Genomic DNA, 17,941 nt, shown 5'->3' with positions numbered 1-17,941 from the left:
TGATTAGTGGCCATTTTGAGCTTATTAGACTACATTATTCTGTATAAGAGTTAAACTATAAATAGAAAATGTACAGTTAATTGTTTCCTACTGCTTTGAAACCTATACCTTAATTTTCTTAGATTGTGTTGATAAGATTACTTCCATTTTCTGTTTCACGTGGTTTGTTTTTATTCCTGATTTTTACAAGCTATGTAATCATGGTGGATTTTGGGGAGGGATAAGTCTTGTGATAGGAGATATTCAATAAAGCCATTTCCTTCAGGCCTCTAATGTTCAGCACATTAAGTCCCCAATTTAAGCCAAAGGTTATTTTGTTTTTTTTGCAGAGTACAGTCCATGCAGAAATTGCATTGAGGACCCAGTAAATGCCCCAACATTTACAAATGAACTAGCTAGTCTCTTTCACTCTGCAGAAATTGTTTCAGTTTACAGAAAAAAATGCTCATCTACATTCTTTTTTCCTTTAAACTGCTCTAGTCTGAAATCTGTTGTTTTGTACAAGAGCATAAACTAGTTTTATATTGCTCTATTCATTGCTCTGGTTCCTGGGGCCAATATATAAAATAGAAAACTCCTGAAACTGACTTGCAGTGGAAGCAATAGGTCTTGGTGCTCCTTGAGTCCACTGGCTAATCATTTATCCCAATTCCATTTCTTCTGCAGTGGACCCTGATCTCTCTTACCTTCCTCACTGCAAGGTGACTGTGACCAGGAGACAGAAAGCAAGACTGTAAACTGGGCCTTGTAATTAGATTTAGTGGAAGAAGGCAAATGTGCTCTTCTAGATTTCTTATCCACAAATCAACTCCCTCCCAGAGTTTGAGTTACTGTATTCAGCATGGACACACATGTTGGGTGCTCTATAGGGTTACATATGAAAACACCTGATGCAGTTTTGATGCCACACTGGAGGGTTTATGGGGAAGCAAATCATAAACACAAAAAATTCTGCAGATGCTGGAACTCCAGAGCAGCACGTATGAAAATGCTGGAAGAACTCAGCGGGTCTGGCAGCATCTGTGGAAATGGATAACAGTTGATGTTGGGGGCAAGATCTTCAGGATTTATGGGGTGCAAGCTGGAATTTCCTGGACTGATTTAGACGTAGTTTTTAATAATGCTGAGAGAGCAAAGCCACATAAACCTATTCTATAAAAGCACATCTCTCTACAGTAGCTTGAAGAGCAACGTTAGCCTTTTTGTCTTAAAGAGATGAAGTTTAAGCAACAATAGATAAAGATGCCTATACATTTCCATTCTTCTATAGCCCATTTTGTTCTGGAGTTAGTTTTTTTCCAAGTTTGAATATTCAGAAGTACTTTCACAAGTGAAGTCGAAGAAAGCAAACTTTACCAAGAGTCTATCTGTGCCTTACTGACTAGACGGGAAAGGGCTGGGAAGCTTCAGAATCTATTAGTTTTCCAATAGAGTAGAAAGCTCAGCAGTCTGTATGCCTGTACCTGTTTTTATTCCTTGTATTCTGTTGGGTTGACTGAGCTCAGCCCGGTGGCTAGACATCAAATCATAGATTAGACTGGGAGATTAGTATGTGTTGCCACATCCATTGGTTGTGGACTAAATTTTTCAGTTCATGTGTGAGGATGCCACGTAAGCACAAAGCTGGGCGTAGCTTTATTACTGCTTATAGGTAAAAGATTCTAAGGGGAACATCAGAGGAAACTTCTTCATTCAGAGGGTCGTGGGAGTGTGGAATGAGCTGCCAGCACAAGTGGTGCATGCAAGCTCGATTTCAATGGTTAAGACAGGTTTGGAGAGGTACATGGATGGGAGGGGTATGGAGGGCTGCTGTGGTCCCAGTGCAGGTCGATGGACCTAGGTAGTTTAAATGGTTCAGCATGGACTAGATGGGCCAAGTGGCTTATTTCTGTGCTGTACTTTTCTATGACTTTATAACAGTGGTAGTGCTAGTGCATGCAGAACTTCACATGACCAGGCTTCCAGGAGTCTGGCTTTGGCGAAATCCTGTGACACTGAGGAGGATGGAGGGAAAGAAGGAGACACTGAATTTAAAATGTGGAACCAGCTGTTTTATTGAAAGTGGATGTGTATTCTTTGTAAATTTCAGAGATGAATACACGTACCTGAGGAGTATTTGCTACACACTGCAATTTGGCCAGGGGATTGTTTACTGACATTATGGAATATAAGAAATGAGCTATGTGCTTCATTTCCCAGGCAATGATTCACTTTGCACATGCAGTTCTTTGAAAATCAAAGGCTGCTGAACAATCCAGTGTTTTTTTTAAATTAATGCTACCTTATTCCACGGAATGTTCTGTTCTATTTTATTGCAGCTAAACAAACCAGGATGTGATGTTGGACAGGATGAGGTGGATGGCAGACTGTTAGTCTCATCCTCTGCAAATGAAATGCCACCTCCCACACCAGCATTCCCAGTCTCACCCCCAACTCCATATGGTAACTACTTCAATACTGTACTAATCAACATACAGAACTGTGATTTTTTTAAATCAAAGTTTGAAGCAGATAGAAAGTAAGTAAATAATTGAAATGTTGGTTTACTGGTGTTCATAATCAGCGTAGAAGTTAGGCTGCTAATTATCCTACATGCAGTAAAATTATTTAATGGTCAGCATGTTTGTATCTGGGGAATAAAACCACATGGATTTTTTTTTCTCTGTTGCAGTCAAAATGTCTCAGAATTATTCTGGAATTCCTGTGTATGGAGTCGGAGAACAGAACAGCAACCCTGCTGATGTCTACAGAATTGTTCACGGTAAAGAATGTGCTCTAGGCCTGAATTTATTAATCTCATGGAAGGTGAATTTGCATGAGGCTTTCACTCACAAAGTCATTCAGCAGCGCAGCCAAGACCTGCTCCTAGTAAACAACCTGAAGCATCTGTAGAGCTCAACTTAATATATAAACTAAATTCCAATGTGTCGGTATTTCAGTGGAATAAAGGAAATCACAGTAGCATGAAAGGAGAACTGGCCAAGGTTGACAGGAAAGGGACCCTAGCAGGAAGGACAGCAGAGCAGAAATGGCTGGTGTTTCTCCGAGAAATGAGTGAAGTGCAGTACAGATATATTCCAAATAAGAAGAAATTTTCGAATGGAAGAAGGACACTACCGTGGCTGACAAGTGAAGTCAGAGCCAAAGTAAAAGCAAAAGAGAGGGCATACAAGGAAGCCAAAGCTAATGGCAAGGTAAAGGACTGGGAATCTTTTAAAAACTTGCAGAGGGAAACTAAGAAGGTCATTTAAGGAAAAGATGGATTATGAAAGGAAGCTGGTGACTAATATCAAAGAAGATACAAAAATATTTTTTTAAGTACAGAAAGGGTAAAAGAGAGTTGAGGGTAGATATAGGACCAATAGAAAATACGTTGGAGATATTGTAATGAGAGACACAGAGATGGCAGAGGAACTGAATGCATAATTTGCTTTAGTCTTCACAGTGGAAGACACCTGCAGTAGACTGGACAAGAGTGTGAGGGAAGTGAAGTGTGTGCATTGAAAATTACAACTGAGAAGGTGCTGAGGAAGCTTAATCGTCTGAGGGTGGATAAATCACTTGGACCTGATGGAATGCACCCTCGGGTTCTGAAGGAAGTAGCTGGAGAGGCTGTGGAGGCATTAACAATGATCTTCCAAGAATCAATAGATACTGGCATTGTACCAGATGACTGAAAAATTACATATGTTACTGCACTATTTAAGAAACCATTGACCTGTTAGCCTGACCTCAGTGGTTGGAAAGTTGCTGGAATCAATAGTTAGGGATGAGATTACAGAATATCTGGAGGCACATGACAAGATAGGCCAAAGACAGCATGGTTTCCTGAAAGGAAAATCCTGCCTGACTAACCTACTGCAATCTTTTGAGGAAATTACAAGCAGGGTAGACAAGGGAGATGCAGTAGATGTGGTGTACTTGGATTTTCAGAAGGCCTTTGACAAGGTGCCACACATGAGGCTGCTTAGCAAGATAAGAGCCTGTGGAATTACAGGGAAACTACTAGCATGGGTGGAGCACTGGCTGATCAGCAGAAAACAGAGAGTGAAAATAAAGGGATCCTATTCTGGCTGCCTGCCTGTTACCAGTGGAGTTCCACAGGGATTGATGTTGGGACCACTGCTTTTTATGATGTATGTCAATGATTTGGACTATGGGATTAATGGATTTGTGGCGAAATTTGTTGATGATACAAAGATGGGTGGAGGAGTGTGTATTGTTGAGGGAACAGAGAGCCTGAACAGAGCATTAGATAGTTTAGAGGAATGGGCAAAGAAATGTCAAATGAATACAATGTTGGAAAGTGTATGGTCATGCACTTTGATGGAAAAAAATAAATGGGCACACAATTATTTCGATAGAGAGGGAATTTAAAACACAGAGGTGCAAAGGGACTTGGGAGTCCTTGTGCAAGATACCCTAAAGGTTAACCTCCAGGTTGAGTCGGTGGTGGTGAGGCCAAATGCAATGTTGGCATTCAATTCTAGAGATATTGAATATAAGAGCAGGGATGTGATGTTGAGGCTCTATGAGGCACTTGGAGTATTGTGTGCAGTTTTGGGCTCCTTATTTTAGAAAGGATATACTGACATCGGAGAGGATTCAGAGAAGATTCACGAGAATGATTCCAGGCATGAAAGGGTTACCATATGAGGAACGCCTCACAGTTCTTGGGCTGTATTCCCTGGAGTTCAGGAGAATGATGGGGTATTTCATATAAACATTCTGAATGTTAAACGGCTTGAACAGATTAGATATGGCAAAGTTATTTCCCATGGTAGGGGAGCCTAGGACATGAGGGCACAACTTCAGGATTGAAGGATGTCCATTTTGAACTGAGATGTGGAGAAATTACTTTAGTCAGAGAGTGGTAAATCTGTGGAATATTTGCTCCGAGCAGCTGTGGAGGCCAAGTCATTGGGTATATTTAAGACAGAGATAGATAGGTTCTTGATTAGCCAGGGCATCAAAGGGTATGTGGAGAAGGCAGGGGAGTGGGAATGACTGGAGGAATTGGATCAGCCCAGGATTGAATAGCGGAGCAGACTCGATGGGCCATATAGCCTACTTCTGCTCCTATATCTTATGGTCTGATGGTCTTATATCCTGATTGTTGTGCCCTGCTTCTCATTTAGATTGTAAAGTTGCTTATATAATGTGACTGAAGCAAGGAAACCAAACTATGGAGATGGGGAGGATAAAGCTTTCCAAGAGTAATGGATCTTGATTGATGGTTTATACATTTTGGTTTTTTGCAAGGTGTGGATTTACCCAGTAGTGTTGAAGGTTTCTGTTCCAGAACCAGCTATTCCCCTAGTCAAAATGTTCCCAACAAAACTGAAGATTGCCTAGATGTTTTTCTAATTCTATCCTCCTTGGACACCAGCAACTGATGGGAACTACTTCAATGGTGCTATTATCACTGCTCGCCCTTCCACTGCTAATCAGTTTGAGTTCCAGAGACAAATTGAGACATGACATGAAACACTAGTAAAACTGAAATCAGTAGGAATTAGGAGAGGAAAGCAATGTTGCAGGCTGATTTGTACCTGCTTTAGACATTGTTCCAGGAGACACTCAAGGCAGTGACTTGGATGCAATGTCTTCAGCTGCATCCTCAGTGACCTTCATTTGTTAAAATATTTAGAATTGGGGAGGACTGTATAGTTTGCAAGCTCTGTCTACACCAATAGGCAGTCCCAACAACACTCAAGAATCTTCGCGGTATCCAGGTTAAAGCAGCTCTCTTAAACAGTATCTCTTCCAGGATAATTAAAGTGAGTTTGCTTTATTGGTTCACTGCAGCTGCTGTTTGTACACAAGAACACAAAAAAAGGAGCAAGAATAAAGTCAATTCAATTCAGTTCAAGCCTGCCCGGCCATTCAATATGACCTTGGCTGATACTGGCCTCAACTATCTTCTGTGTCTGTTCACCATAGCCCATAATTCCTCAATCATTTAGATATTTATCTGCCAACACTTTAAATATATCTATTAACCTGACCAAGACCACCCTCAAGGCAAGAAATTCCAGAGATTAATGAAATTCACTGGAAGAAAAGAAATTTCTATGCATCCCTTTATCTTGCATCTACATCATCTCATTTTGAGCTCCCCCACTAGTGAAAATCCCTTAACATCTGTACCATCACACACCCACCAAGTCCCAAGTAGGTCACTCTTATTCTCCTCAATTCCAAAGAATACAGAACCAAGCTGTTGAGCCTTTCTTCATTCTCAGACAAGAATTTCATCTGGACTTCCACCATCTCCTTTCCTGGGTAAAATTCTGCACAGTATTCCAGGAATAAAACAGCTTTCACAGTTGTAATAAAATTCACCCCTTTTAAATCTTCAATCCCTTCGCAGTAAAAGGCAAAATGTCATTGGCCACCTCTACTGCATGTTGAACATGCCTGCTAACTTTATGTGATTCAAACATTTGCAGTCTCTTGCTCTTTAAATCATAATCTGTCAAACCTAATTATAGAAAACCCAATTGATTAGGTTTTTGATTATATTTAGCTTTTCTGAATGACTAGTTATTTCCTCTTTGATTATAGACTTCAGAATCTTGCCTGCAATAATGTTAAGCTAACAAGCCCACAATCCCCACCTTTTTCCTTCCTCCCTTCTTCAACAAGGGAGTTATGTTTACTGTTTTTCAGACCCAGAAGTTAGCGAGTTTTGAAAAGTTTCAACCAGTGGGTTTGCTATCTCTACAGCCATTTACTTTTAAAGACTTGAGTATAGGCCATTCGGTCCTGTCAACTTGTCTGATTTTAGTCCTGTGAGTTTGTATAATATTCTATGGTGGGATTTTTTTTTTACCTGTGCTTTCAGATTATTCTGTCTTTGGATATTTGCACTGACTTCCATGGTGAAGACTGATGCAACCAACAAAGGATCTGACCTCTCTTTGCCTCATGTTATTAATTCACTAGACTCATTCACTAAAGATTTCGCACTTGCCAAAGCCACCCTCTTTATATATCCAAAGATCTCTTTCAGGTTTCTTTTTATATTACATGCAAATTTTCTCTCAAATTCATTTTCTTTCGTAATTTTTTTTTCAAAGAGTTTGACTCCTGGGTCCTGAAAAAATCTCAGTTCTCAGATTTATTGCCAACCCCTGCCACTTAGTATGCATTTTCGACTGAGTATAAGTTTTTGTTAATCACAAACAGTTCCTTTATCTCATGGAATGCCTCTTTCTAATTGGGATAATCTTACATAGAGCATGTTGGACCAACTGACTGATTATCTGCTACTGCTCATCTACTGACCTACCCCACTGTTTATTTCCTCAGTCCACTCTAGACAACTTCACCTTTATATTTGTGCTTATTTACTTTGAAGATGCTGATCTCTACCTGAGGTGCTCTCCTACAAAACATTCCATTAGTTGCCATATTATGGTCAATGACTCTTCAGGGGGTGCTGAACCATAAGGTTTTTTATTAATCCTTCCTCATTACAATATCTGCACCTCACAAATATGCAATCTGTACATCTTTGAAGAAAGAAGCAACAAATTGGATGCAAATTGTGCCTGTTAGACTTAGATAGGTACCGTTGCTTTATCTTATTCATAGGGGAATAACCCTGGAACTCCTTACCTAACATTAGAGCTTAGACAGGGTAGGTATTTGGAAACATTTCTCCATCACAAGGTTGTCCAAAACTAAAGGGCAGAGGTTGCAGGGTAAGGGGTAAGAGGTTTCGATGATATCTGAAGAACAACTTCATTCCATCCAGATGTGGTTGGACTCTGCCTGAGTGGATAGTAGAGGCATGTCACGAGATTTAAGAAGCATTGGGATGAATATTTGAACAGTCAAAGTATAAATGGCTACCAACCAAGCCATGGTAGATGGAATTCATGAGGAAAGGTACTTGATGATCAACATGAACATAGTGGGCTGCTTCTAACTTGTGTGACTCCATGACAATAGCTAGAGATTAGTGTCATACAGCACAGAAATTGGCCCCAAATTTTCTATGCTGACCAAATTGCCCGTCCAAGCTAGTCCAGTGGCTTCATACCACTTCAGAAGAACAGATATTGATGATCAGTAAGTACTGGCCTTTCTGCAGATTCCCTCTTGTCAATGAATAAGTATTCAGCAGTCCATTGCCACAGCTGCTTAACACCCATGCCCAGTTCAAATGAGAATGAAATATTGCATTGTTTCTCTGTTTCCCCTGGAGCTCATTTCAAGGTATTGTTTACAACACGGAACTTCAGGTGCAAGGTTAGCTCCGTGGAGAAGAAAGGCCCTGAAACGTCAACTGAACTCTTTTCCATTGATGCTGCCTGGCCTGCTGAGTACCTCCAGCATTTTGTGTGTATTGCTAATGACATATACTCGGCCATTAAGTTATAAACTTCAAAATTGTTACTGAAATCAAGATTTTAAGAGGGCTTGCACCAGTTGAAACTTTATTATTAGTTTCTACTAATTAATTGTTTATCCAGTTATTTTAAGCATTTGTATATATTAAATATATTAAATCTATTGATTTAATAAATAAAATTAATCAATAGTTAATAATGTGTAGATTAATTTGAGGTCTCTTCTGAAATTATGCCCATAAACTGAAACACGCAGAAAAGATTTATTACTTCTTTCCCTCTAGAATATTTAGAGTTTTAACAAAAAGAAAGTAGAATAATTAGCCCATCAATTGAACAACAAAAATAAAATAAAGTCATAGGTTACAAAAATTACATTCTTAACAACTTCATGCAAATAATAAACAGTATTTATTCTTTCGCAATCAGCTATTTACTAGTCACCAAATGAGTTTTATAGAACATAAGTATTTCTCATTGTAAATTTCCTGTTAAGACATTTTTAATGAAATTGATAGTAGCAGAGTTGTCTTGTTGGTATACTTACTTTCTTCCTCATAGATAATTGTCTACATTTATTAAATCTGAATTAATAGGCATGGAGGAGATGGGGAAGGTAAGGAGGAATGCAAGACGGGAGAGGTTGTACAGGAAATCCTTGTCCACCACCCTGTGCCCACATGCAGTTAGCAATAAACAATGCCCACATTTTCATCTGGAAATAGATTTGTCACCTTGAGGCCATTAGTGTATATGACTCTATGACGTGTTAGTAGGCTTTATAAATGAAGTTCCTCATTGGAGTGCTTCATCACAAGAAGTTATTTAATTTGCCTTTATTTTCTGAGTAGAAAGGCATTTGCATTCCACAGATTAGCCTGAGATCCATAACATTTAGTTTACCTGTAGCACATTTTTCAGAGCAATGGTTAGCAGTGTCATAACTATTTGCTCCAGGCAAGTGTGAGGCTTTTGGTATTAATATTACATTGTGGGTGGGAGGCTGTGCACAACATTTCATAAAGTTGTGTTGTGCAATGTGTTGCTTTTCAGTCCTCTGGACGGATTTCCAGGACATTCAGTTATTAAGTATTAGACACGTTTTAGAAAGAATGTAAAAGTTTTCAGTCAGTTCACAACTGTTTGCTACCTGCAAGCACTTACATTCTCAAAATATTTTGTGTTTGTCATTTATTCTAAAAGTTTCACGTGTCACGCCATTTGTGTCCAGTGGGGATACTTTATGTGAGTAACATATGAGGAAAGCACAAGATGGAAGAGGCCAAGTGCAAAGGGTTTACTTGCTTGCACTTACAGTTAAAACTGAATGTTTTGTGTGCCCAAGTTTGACTAACCACAAGGTGATGCCTGTTACCAAAAGAAGCTGGGATGGTAAATCTTATGGCGCCACTAATGAATGTTTGCTTAACAATCGTTCCATGTGCGTATTCGTGCGTCAGTGCACACAAGATTGATTGGTATGCTGATTTATTGAACTCCCTGAGATATTTTCAGCCATAACTGCAGTTAATGTTGCAGTGACCATGATGAACCTCCTTTGTAGGATCTAGCTGATGTGTAGGTAGGTGTAGGGCCAGCCATCTGCTGCAAGAATATTTGCAGCTATCATTAGGGTGACCCCAGTGGTCATCTGGGATGAGAAGCTTGTCATGTATCTCGTGGGCATGCTGCAATGCTGACCTCTAGTGGCCAATTATGACTTGTTTTTGTCAGACAAGCCCTTGACTGGGTGGGGAGTGAACTCACTCCTAACACCGAGTTTCTTTTTTATCTATTTGCCCTCAGCCTTAACACAGAGTATTTTGAATTAATTCCATCTTTCAAGCTTTTTCTGAAGGATTTTAATTCCTCTGCTCAGTTCTATAATGAAGCTCTTCAATTATCTCAATCCTTAAATATTAATAAAGGGAATTTTTGCTCCCGATAGATCTCCTTGTAACTTCTCTCTCCTGTATATGGAATCATGCACAGCATTGATTATATCAGAAACTTAAAATGAAATTTTTACTTCCATTCATGTCACTGCAAACTGCTCTCCCAACATATGAGATATAAGTACCCTTATTGACAAAACCTAGAGTTTAAGTCTTTAGTGTTTACGATATGTTCATCATTTGCTGAATATGCAAATAAAAACTGCAGTATTTCCTACAGCATGAGCACCTTCATCCTCCACTCCTTAAAAGCTGAACTCCTTACTTGCATCATAGTAATCAGTTGAAGTTGCAATCCTAATATTTCTCATTAAAACCCTCTCCAATGTACTCCCAGAAACCTCACTATTCTCTATTGTCTTCCTCTTCCCTCTTGTGGTGAACTATGTGCCTGTCGGGACACGCCCCTGCCGACTGCTCCTGTGGCTCCTCCCACAGGCCCCTGTATAAAGGAGACCTGCGGCCTGAAGATCGGCCTCAGTCTCCAGGACCTTGTATGATAGACACTCACTCCTGGTTCCTTCTTCCAGTCAATAAAAGCCGATATCTCGCCTACGTCTCAGTGTGAGTTATTGATGGTGCATCAATTTTATTGACTGGAAGTTTTAAAACATGGAACCCGTTTTGCGTCCGGACCGGTTGGATTTGGACCCTCAAGACCCTGACGCAGCTCTCGCTTTTGAACACTGGCTTGCATGCTTCCAATCGTACTTGGCGGAGCTTCGTGCGACTGAACCCGCCGTTATGCACAGAATCCTACTCTCGAGGGTCTCCTCCAAAGTTTACTCCTTTATCCGGGACCTGCCGACCTACGAAGGGGCACTGGACGCCCTCAAACGACAGTACCTGCGGCCGGTGAACACCGTCTACGCAAGACATCGCTTAGCTACCCGGCAACAGCGGCCTGGCGAATCGTGCGCTGAGTTTCTCCGAGCACTACAGACACTCGTCCGAGCTTGTGACTGCAAGACGCTCACGGCAGAACAGCATGCGGAGCTGCTGGTGCGAGACGCCTTTGTGACGGGACTGAGGTCAGTGTACATGCGCCAGCGACTGCTGGAGAACTCGGATCTTACCTTAAGCTCGGCGATAGAGAAGGCCAACGCTCTAGAAGCTGCGCGGCATAACGCCGACGCTGTCCAGTCGCGCGATTCCCCGCCGGTTTCGTGGACGCCTCAGACCCCGCCACCGCCGGCTCCCGGGAGCGAATTCGCCAACGCCGCCGCCAGTCGCGATTCCACGAGCTCCCCGACCCAGACCACGGCTGTGGCCCGTAAGAAACTCGTGCCTTGTTATTTCTGTGGCCAAAAGAAACATCCTCGACAACGCTGTCCAGCGCGAGAAGCGACCTGCTCCAGCTGCGGAAAGCGGGGCCACTTCGCCAAGGTCTGTAAGTCTCAACCTCGAGCGGAGTACAGCGCTGCGGGTGAAACGTGGGGGCCGCCATCTTGCATGCCGGGATGTGGGCGGCCATCTTTGTCGACGTCAGCACGCCCCGTCCCCGATCCTCGGATGCTGACCGGGTACCCCGGATGTGAGCGGCCATCTTTGTCGGCGTCAGCATGCCCCGCCCCCGACCCTCCGATGCTGACCGGGTACCCCGACGGCGATCCAACTCTGGCCACTGTGACTCTCGACCAAAGCGCCCCACACCAGCTTGCAAGATCCATGATGGACATCCAGGTGGAGGGGCATTGGACTGGATGCCTGTTTGACGCGGGCAGCACTGGGAGTTTTATTCACCCGGACACAGTGCAACGCTGCGGACTTGCAACGCGGCCGGTCAGTCGGAGGTTCCATTTGGCCTCTGGGTCGCAGTCCGCAGACATCCGGGCGGGTTGTGTAGCGACTTTGGTGGTGCAAGGCACAGTATATCGGGACTTTGAACTGCTGGTCATGCCTAATCTGTGTGCACCTGTGCTATTGGGGCTGGACTTCCAGAGCCATCTCGAAAGTGTGACTATGGTATACGACGGGCCCCTCCCACCACTCACTGTCAAGAATCCTCAGTTTTGTGGGACTTCTTCACATACCCCGCTACTGACCACACACACACACGGACACACACATCCCATCCAGAACCAGGCCAACAGCTGCGCTACCGACACTTGCAGCCTCTCCACTCTCAAGATCTCTCCCCCACCGCTGTTCGCCAACCTGACCCCCGACTGTAAACCTGTGGCAACCAAAAGCAGGAGGTACAGCGCGGGGGACCGGGCCTTCATTCAGTCGGAGGTGCAGCGGCTGCTCAGGGAGGGGATCATTGAGCCGAGCACAAGCCCTTGGAGGGCCCAGGTGGTTGTTGTTCGGACTGGGCAGAAAAATAGGATGGTGGTGGACTATAGTCAAACCATCAATAGGTTTACGCAGCTTGACGCATACCCCCTACCCCGCATCGCGGATATGGTCAACCAGATTGCTCAGTATAAGGTGTACTCGACAATAGATCTGAAATCCGCTTATCACCAGCTCCCCATCTGCCCAGAGGACCGCCCCTACACCGCCTTCGAGGCGGGCGGCCGGCTCTATCACTTCCTGCGCGTCCCTTTCGGTGTCACGAATGGTGTCTCTGTCTTCCAGAGGGAAATGGACCGGATGGTGGACCAGTACCAACTGCAGGCCACATTTCCCTATCTGGATAACATCACCATCTGTGGTCATGACAGGCCAGATCACGACGCCAACCTCCAACGGTTTCTCCAAGTGGCCGCAGCTCTGAACCTTACTTATAACAGGGACAAGTGTGTTTTTGGTACCACCCGCCTTGCTATACTTGGGTATGTCGTGGAAAACGGGGTTATTGGGCCTGATCCCGAACGTATGCGCCCCCTGTTAGAGCTCCCTCTTCCCACCACTCTCAAGGCCCTCAGACGGTGCCTGGGGTTTTTTTCCTATTACGCCCAATGGGTCCCCCATTACGCAGACAAGGCTCGCCCCCTGGTCAAGTCTACCTCGTTTCCCCTCTCTGCTGAGGCCTGCGAGGCCTTCAACTGCATTAAAGCGGACATTGCCAAAGCTACGATGCATGCAGTGGACGAGACCGCTCCCTTCCAAGTGGAGTGTGATGCCTCCGATTTCGCTCTGGCTGCTACCCTTAATCAGGAAGGCAGACCAGTAGCATTCTTTTCTCGCACCCTCCAAGGCTCTGAAATTCGGCACTCCGCGGTGGAGAAAGAAGCCCAGGCCATAGTGGAGGCTGTTAGGCACTGGAGGCACTATCTTGCTGGCAAAGGATTCACTGTGCTGACCGACCAGCGCTCGGTTGCGTTCCTGTTCAGCAACCAACAGTGGGGCAAGATCAAAAATGATAAGATTTTGCGGTGGAGGATAGAACTCTCCACCTACACCTATGATATCCTGTACCGGCCTGGCAGACTCAATGAGCCCCCTGATGCCCTATCCCGGGGAACATGTGCTAGCACACAGCTCGACCAGCTGTACGCCCTTCATGCACAACTTTGCCATCCGGGGGTCACCCGATTTTACCATTTTGTGAAAGCTCGGAACCTGCCGTACTCCCTGGAGGACATCAGGACGATGACCAGGGACTGCCAAATTTGTGCCGAGTGCAAACCGCACTTCTACTGTCCTGACACGGCACAACTTGTCAAGGCCACCCGCCCTTTTGAACGCCTGAGTGTTGACTTTAAGGGCCCCCTTCCCTCCACTGACCGCAATGTCTATTTTCTCAGTGTTATTGACGAGTTCTCACGGTTCCCCTTTGCCATCCCCTGCCCCGACACCACTGCCACGTCCGTCATAAAAGCCCTGCGCCAGCTCTTCACTCTGTTCGGGTATCCCTGCTATATCCACAGTGATAGAGGGTCCTCCTTTATGAGTGAGGAGCTGCGCCAGTACTTGCTAGCTAGGGGCATTGCTACCAGTCGGACCACGAGTTATAATCCCTGGGGTAATGGCCAGGTAGAGCGGGAGAATGCCACAGTGTGGAAGGCCACACTTTTAGCCCTTAAGTCCAAAGGGTTGCCGGTCTCTTGATGGCAGGAGGTCCTCCCTGAGGCACTGCACTCTATCCGCTCTCTGTTATGTACGTCCACCAATGCCACCCCTCACGAACGCCTATTCTCTTTTCCCAGGAAGTCTGTCACTGGGACCACCCTACCAGTTTGGCTGACGTCCCCGGGGCCAGTGCTGCTCCGGAAACATGTGAGGAGCAATAAATACTCCCCGCTGGTGGAGAGGGTTCACCTTCTCCATGCGAACCCCCAGTATGCTTACGTGGTCTTACCTGATGGGCGGGAGGACACGGTCTCCATCCGCGACCTGGCACCCGCAGGTGCAGCAGACCACTACCCTGAAGGCTCTCCGGTAACTGTGAACCCTGCACCAGAGGTGACACCGTACTCACCAGGCCCTACACAGACTCCTCACGACACTTGTATACCGGGCGTTTCGTACGCATTTATACCAGGCGCCTCGCACATGCATGAGGGATCACCGGCGCCTAGTGGGCAAGAACACGCGCAACCCCCGTCCCCTGTGCAATCGCCAATGTTGCCGGCACCTATGCGGTCACAGCCGGTGCTACGTAGATCGCAGCGACAGATTCGACCGCCTGATCGGCTTGACTTGTAAGAACCTTCGCTACATGAGGACTTTTTCAAACGAAGGGGGGGTGAATGTGGTGAACTATGTGCCTGTCGGGACACGCCCCTGCTGACTGCTCCTGTGGCTCCTCCCACAGGCCCCTGTATAAAGGAGACCTGTGGCCTGAAGATCGGCCTCAGTCTCCAGGACCTTGTATGATAGACACTCACTCCTGGTTCCTTCTTCCAGTCAATAAAAGCCGATATCTCGCCTACGTCTCAGTGTGAGTTATTGATGGTGCATCACCTCTGTAATTTGCACCTCAAGTAGAGAATATTCTTATCTATAATTAAGAGCACAGACTATGATCTGAACAACCTATTTTAGAAAGGACGCTAAACCCACCGAGTGCACAGAGCACAGATTAATCAGACGACCAATTGACAATTGGGTTCAAAATAGAAAGATCAGTAAGAAAACAAAGGAAGGCATAGGGGAGAAAAGATAGAATGAAAGATCTCATTGACTAGTGACAAAAATGTCTAGAAAGGTCTCATGCAGACAGTAGAAGATAGTATAGGCTCTAATTAAGAACAAGAACATAGATCTACAACTGAGGGTGTGGCTCAGTATTTTACACTGAGAAAAAAGATGGTACCAAAGACAAAGAAGAGGAAGCAATGATATGGGAAAGGCAATGAGTTGTCAGAAAGGAAATGCTGTAAAGTCTGGCGATGCATAAAGCCCTAGATCATATCCAGATGCTAAGGGAGGTAATGGTGAGAATTGTAAAAATGTTACTCTAAGTCTACTGGTCACCTGTGGATATAAGTACATTGCCTTAAAGCCTTGGATATAAAGGTGCTGAAGAGATTATTGCAAATGTCACACCTTTGCTCAAAAAGGAATTAATAAATCTGTTTATTGGCAAGAAATATGCTAGAAATGCTGACGAGGAACACTTTTAATACTCATTTAGACAAGCAGAGGTTAACAATAGAAAATCTGCATGGATTGGTGAAAACAGTTTGATTTTTGAGTAATGTAGTTGATAAATGCAATGCAATTAATAATGAGTATATGGACTTTCAAGAGGTATTCAATAGAAAAACATATTTAAACCCATGGAATAAAAAGACAATGGCAGAATAATTGCAATGTCAGCTTAATATGAGGAAACATTTTTTTTACTCTGGAGAAATGTATGGCCGATCACGTTCACCAATGTTTGACACGAGCGCCCTGCTTTGCTACATTAGTAATTTGCACTTGTATGTAAAAAGGTACCATTTCAAAATGTGTGGAGATGCAAAACTTGGAAATGCAGGAAGCTTTTGGAGGGTAGGGGCAGATTTCAGGAGGAGATGGGCATGCTTGAGGAGGTGCTGACATAGGGCAATTTGAAATTAAACGCAGAATAATTTAGGAGTAGATCTGGGAGGAGAAAAGGAAAACAAGAGGGAGCAAACTGGGATGAGTCTTGCAACTCTAGTGTCAGCAGGTTTTATTTGAATCCTCAGCCTCCAGCCATGGAACATGTTAACACTCAAGCTGTTACAGCCCAGGCATTTGCAGTACCTTCTCCAGACAAAGGTCCAGGTAGGGTTGGAGCTGGTTCAGTTGTGAATTTTATTGTAATTTGAAGGGCCTACTAATCTGAGAGGGAAACACCTCACCTTATTTCAATTCCACATCCTAGTTAGAAGGGGAAAGTGTATGTTTAGATGAAAGCAAACACAACCTCAACCAGGGCAGCCCTCAGAATTGATGTAAGCAGCATCTTGAAGCAAGTATCAAAGGTGCATCGGCAAATCCTGGGATAACAGTAAAGAAAGGAAATTTGGGGGGGGGGGATCAAATCTCTGTCAAAATCCCAAAATATCAGTTTGAATTAGAGTATTTTTACTGTGGTCTGATGCATGATGTAATGCAGCTTTCAAAGCAGTAAGGATGTTTGTCCATGTTTTGGACCTGCCCTTGTCAATTGTGTTTTCTTTAAAAAGAACATTTTTTCCCCTGATTTGTTGGTTGGTTTCCTGAGCTAGCAGCTGCGATGTGACAAATGCTGAAAGCAAACAATATTTCAGCTGCTTACTTGTGAGTTGTTTTATTTTTAATTCAGTTGTTACTTTTCCCATGGCTAAAAGCTGCCATTCAACAAGTCTTAGTTTTGCTTGTCTTTAGGCTAAAGTGAGTCCAGAGTACAGCAGAATTCCTCTTCGTATTTAAAAGATTGTATACCTTCAGGCACTAAAGAAAATGTGCACAAAGTATTTTTCCTTAAGGGCAATTTGACCTTTGACTTTTATTAGTCCTTTTTCATTGGTAGGAACGGACTGGGAGGGTGTAGAACAAAGCTGCAGTGTCGCTTGAAAGTCAAATGTAAATGAGGCTGCAGCCAGAGCATGAATACACTGAATGGACACTCACAGGCTCCAAGAAACAAACTTAGTCGAAACAATTGGTGAATTATTTTCCATGCGAGCAGAGTGGATTAAGCTGCTACTGACAAAATATCTTCAATTAAAACGTAGTTCGGCACTCTCCACCTTTCAGCTCACAGCGGAAGTTTTGTACAGGGTTCCTAACAGACTGTAAGTAAAAGAGAACAGAAAACTGAGGGTGGATAATCTCTTGAATGAAGTCACATTTTTTTTGTTGTGTGTGGTATTCCTGCTGTGCTGATGTTAAGCTGAAGTCTGGCAGACAAAACAGACCGAACGCTCTGGTGGCTCCAGTACTGTTCCAGCATTTCAACACATTCAATCCTTTTGATGCTTTCATGACAGCTTTACATCATGGCTACCTCTGTTGGTAGGTAAACTATGGTTTCAGATTGATGTATGTTTCTATCTGAATCCTTAGAGGTTTAGCAATCTGCAAGTAAACAGCTGGCAAAGAAACATTATCTCCGGAGTCTGAAGCAATAGCCCCTGTGGAGCTCAAGCTAACAGACCGGGCAAGTTTTAAGTACAACGTCTTGATACTCGATTGTTGAATTTGCAGGCACCTTTGTTTATACTTGCTGGAAGAAGGAAACTCATAGCAATATAGCAATATTTCTTAAAAATCTTTGTGCTA

At 43.8% G+C, this 17,941-nt stretch overlaps 1 protein-coding gene across 8 annotated transcripts in view; it reads left to right on the top strand.

The window, feature by feature from the left end:
- The window catches only part of LOC132395595 (tensin-3-like), a 320,946-nt gene that overhangs the window by 265,651 nt on the left and 37,354 nt on the right, over window positions 1-17,941 (top strand). For all 8 annotated transcript variants that reach the window (XM_059972423.1, XM_059972424.1, XM_059972427.1 and 5 more), the window contains 2 exons: window positions 2,319-2,442; window positions 2,672-2,761. In XM_059972423.1, coding sequence (XP_059828406.1) covers window positions 2,319-2,442; window positions 2,672-2,761 — 214 coding nt within the window. The remainder of the gene's footprint in view (window positions 1-2,318; window positions 2,443-2,671; window positions 2,762-17,941) is intronic.

The sequence above is a fragment of the Hypanus sabinus genome, chromosome 6 (genome assembly GCF_030144855.1).
Source record: "Hypanus sabinus isolate sHypSab1 chromosome 6, sHypSab1.hap1, whole genome shotgun sequence".
NCBI classification, from domain to species: Eukaryota; Metazoa; Chordata; class Chondrichthyes; order Myliobatiformes; family Dasyatidae; genus Hypanus; species Hypanus sabinus.
Note: the sequence above shows the minus strand (reverse complement) of the source record. Positions and strands in the feature narration are given on the sequence as shown.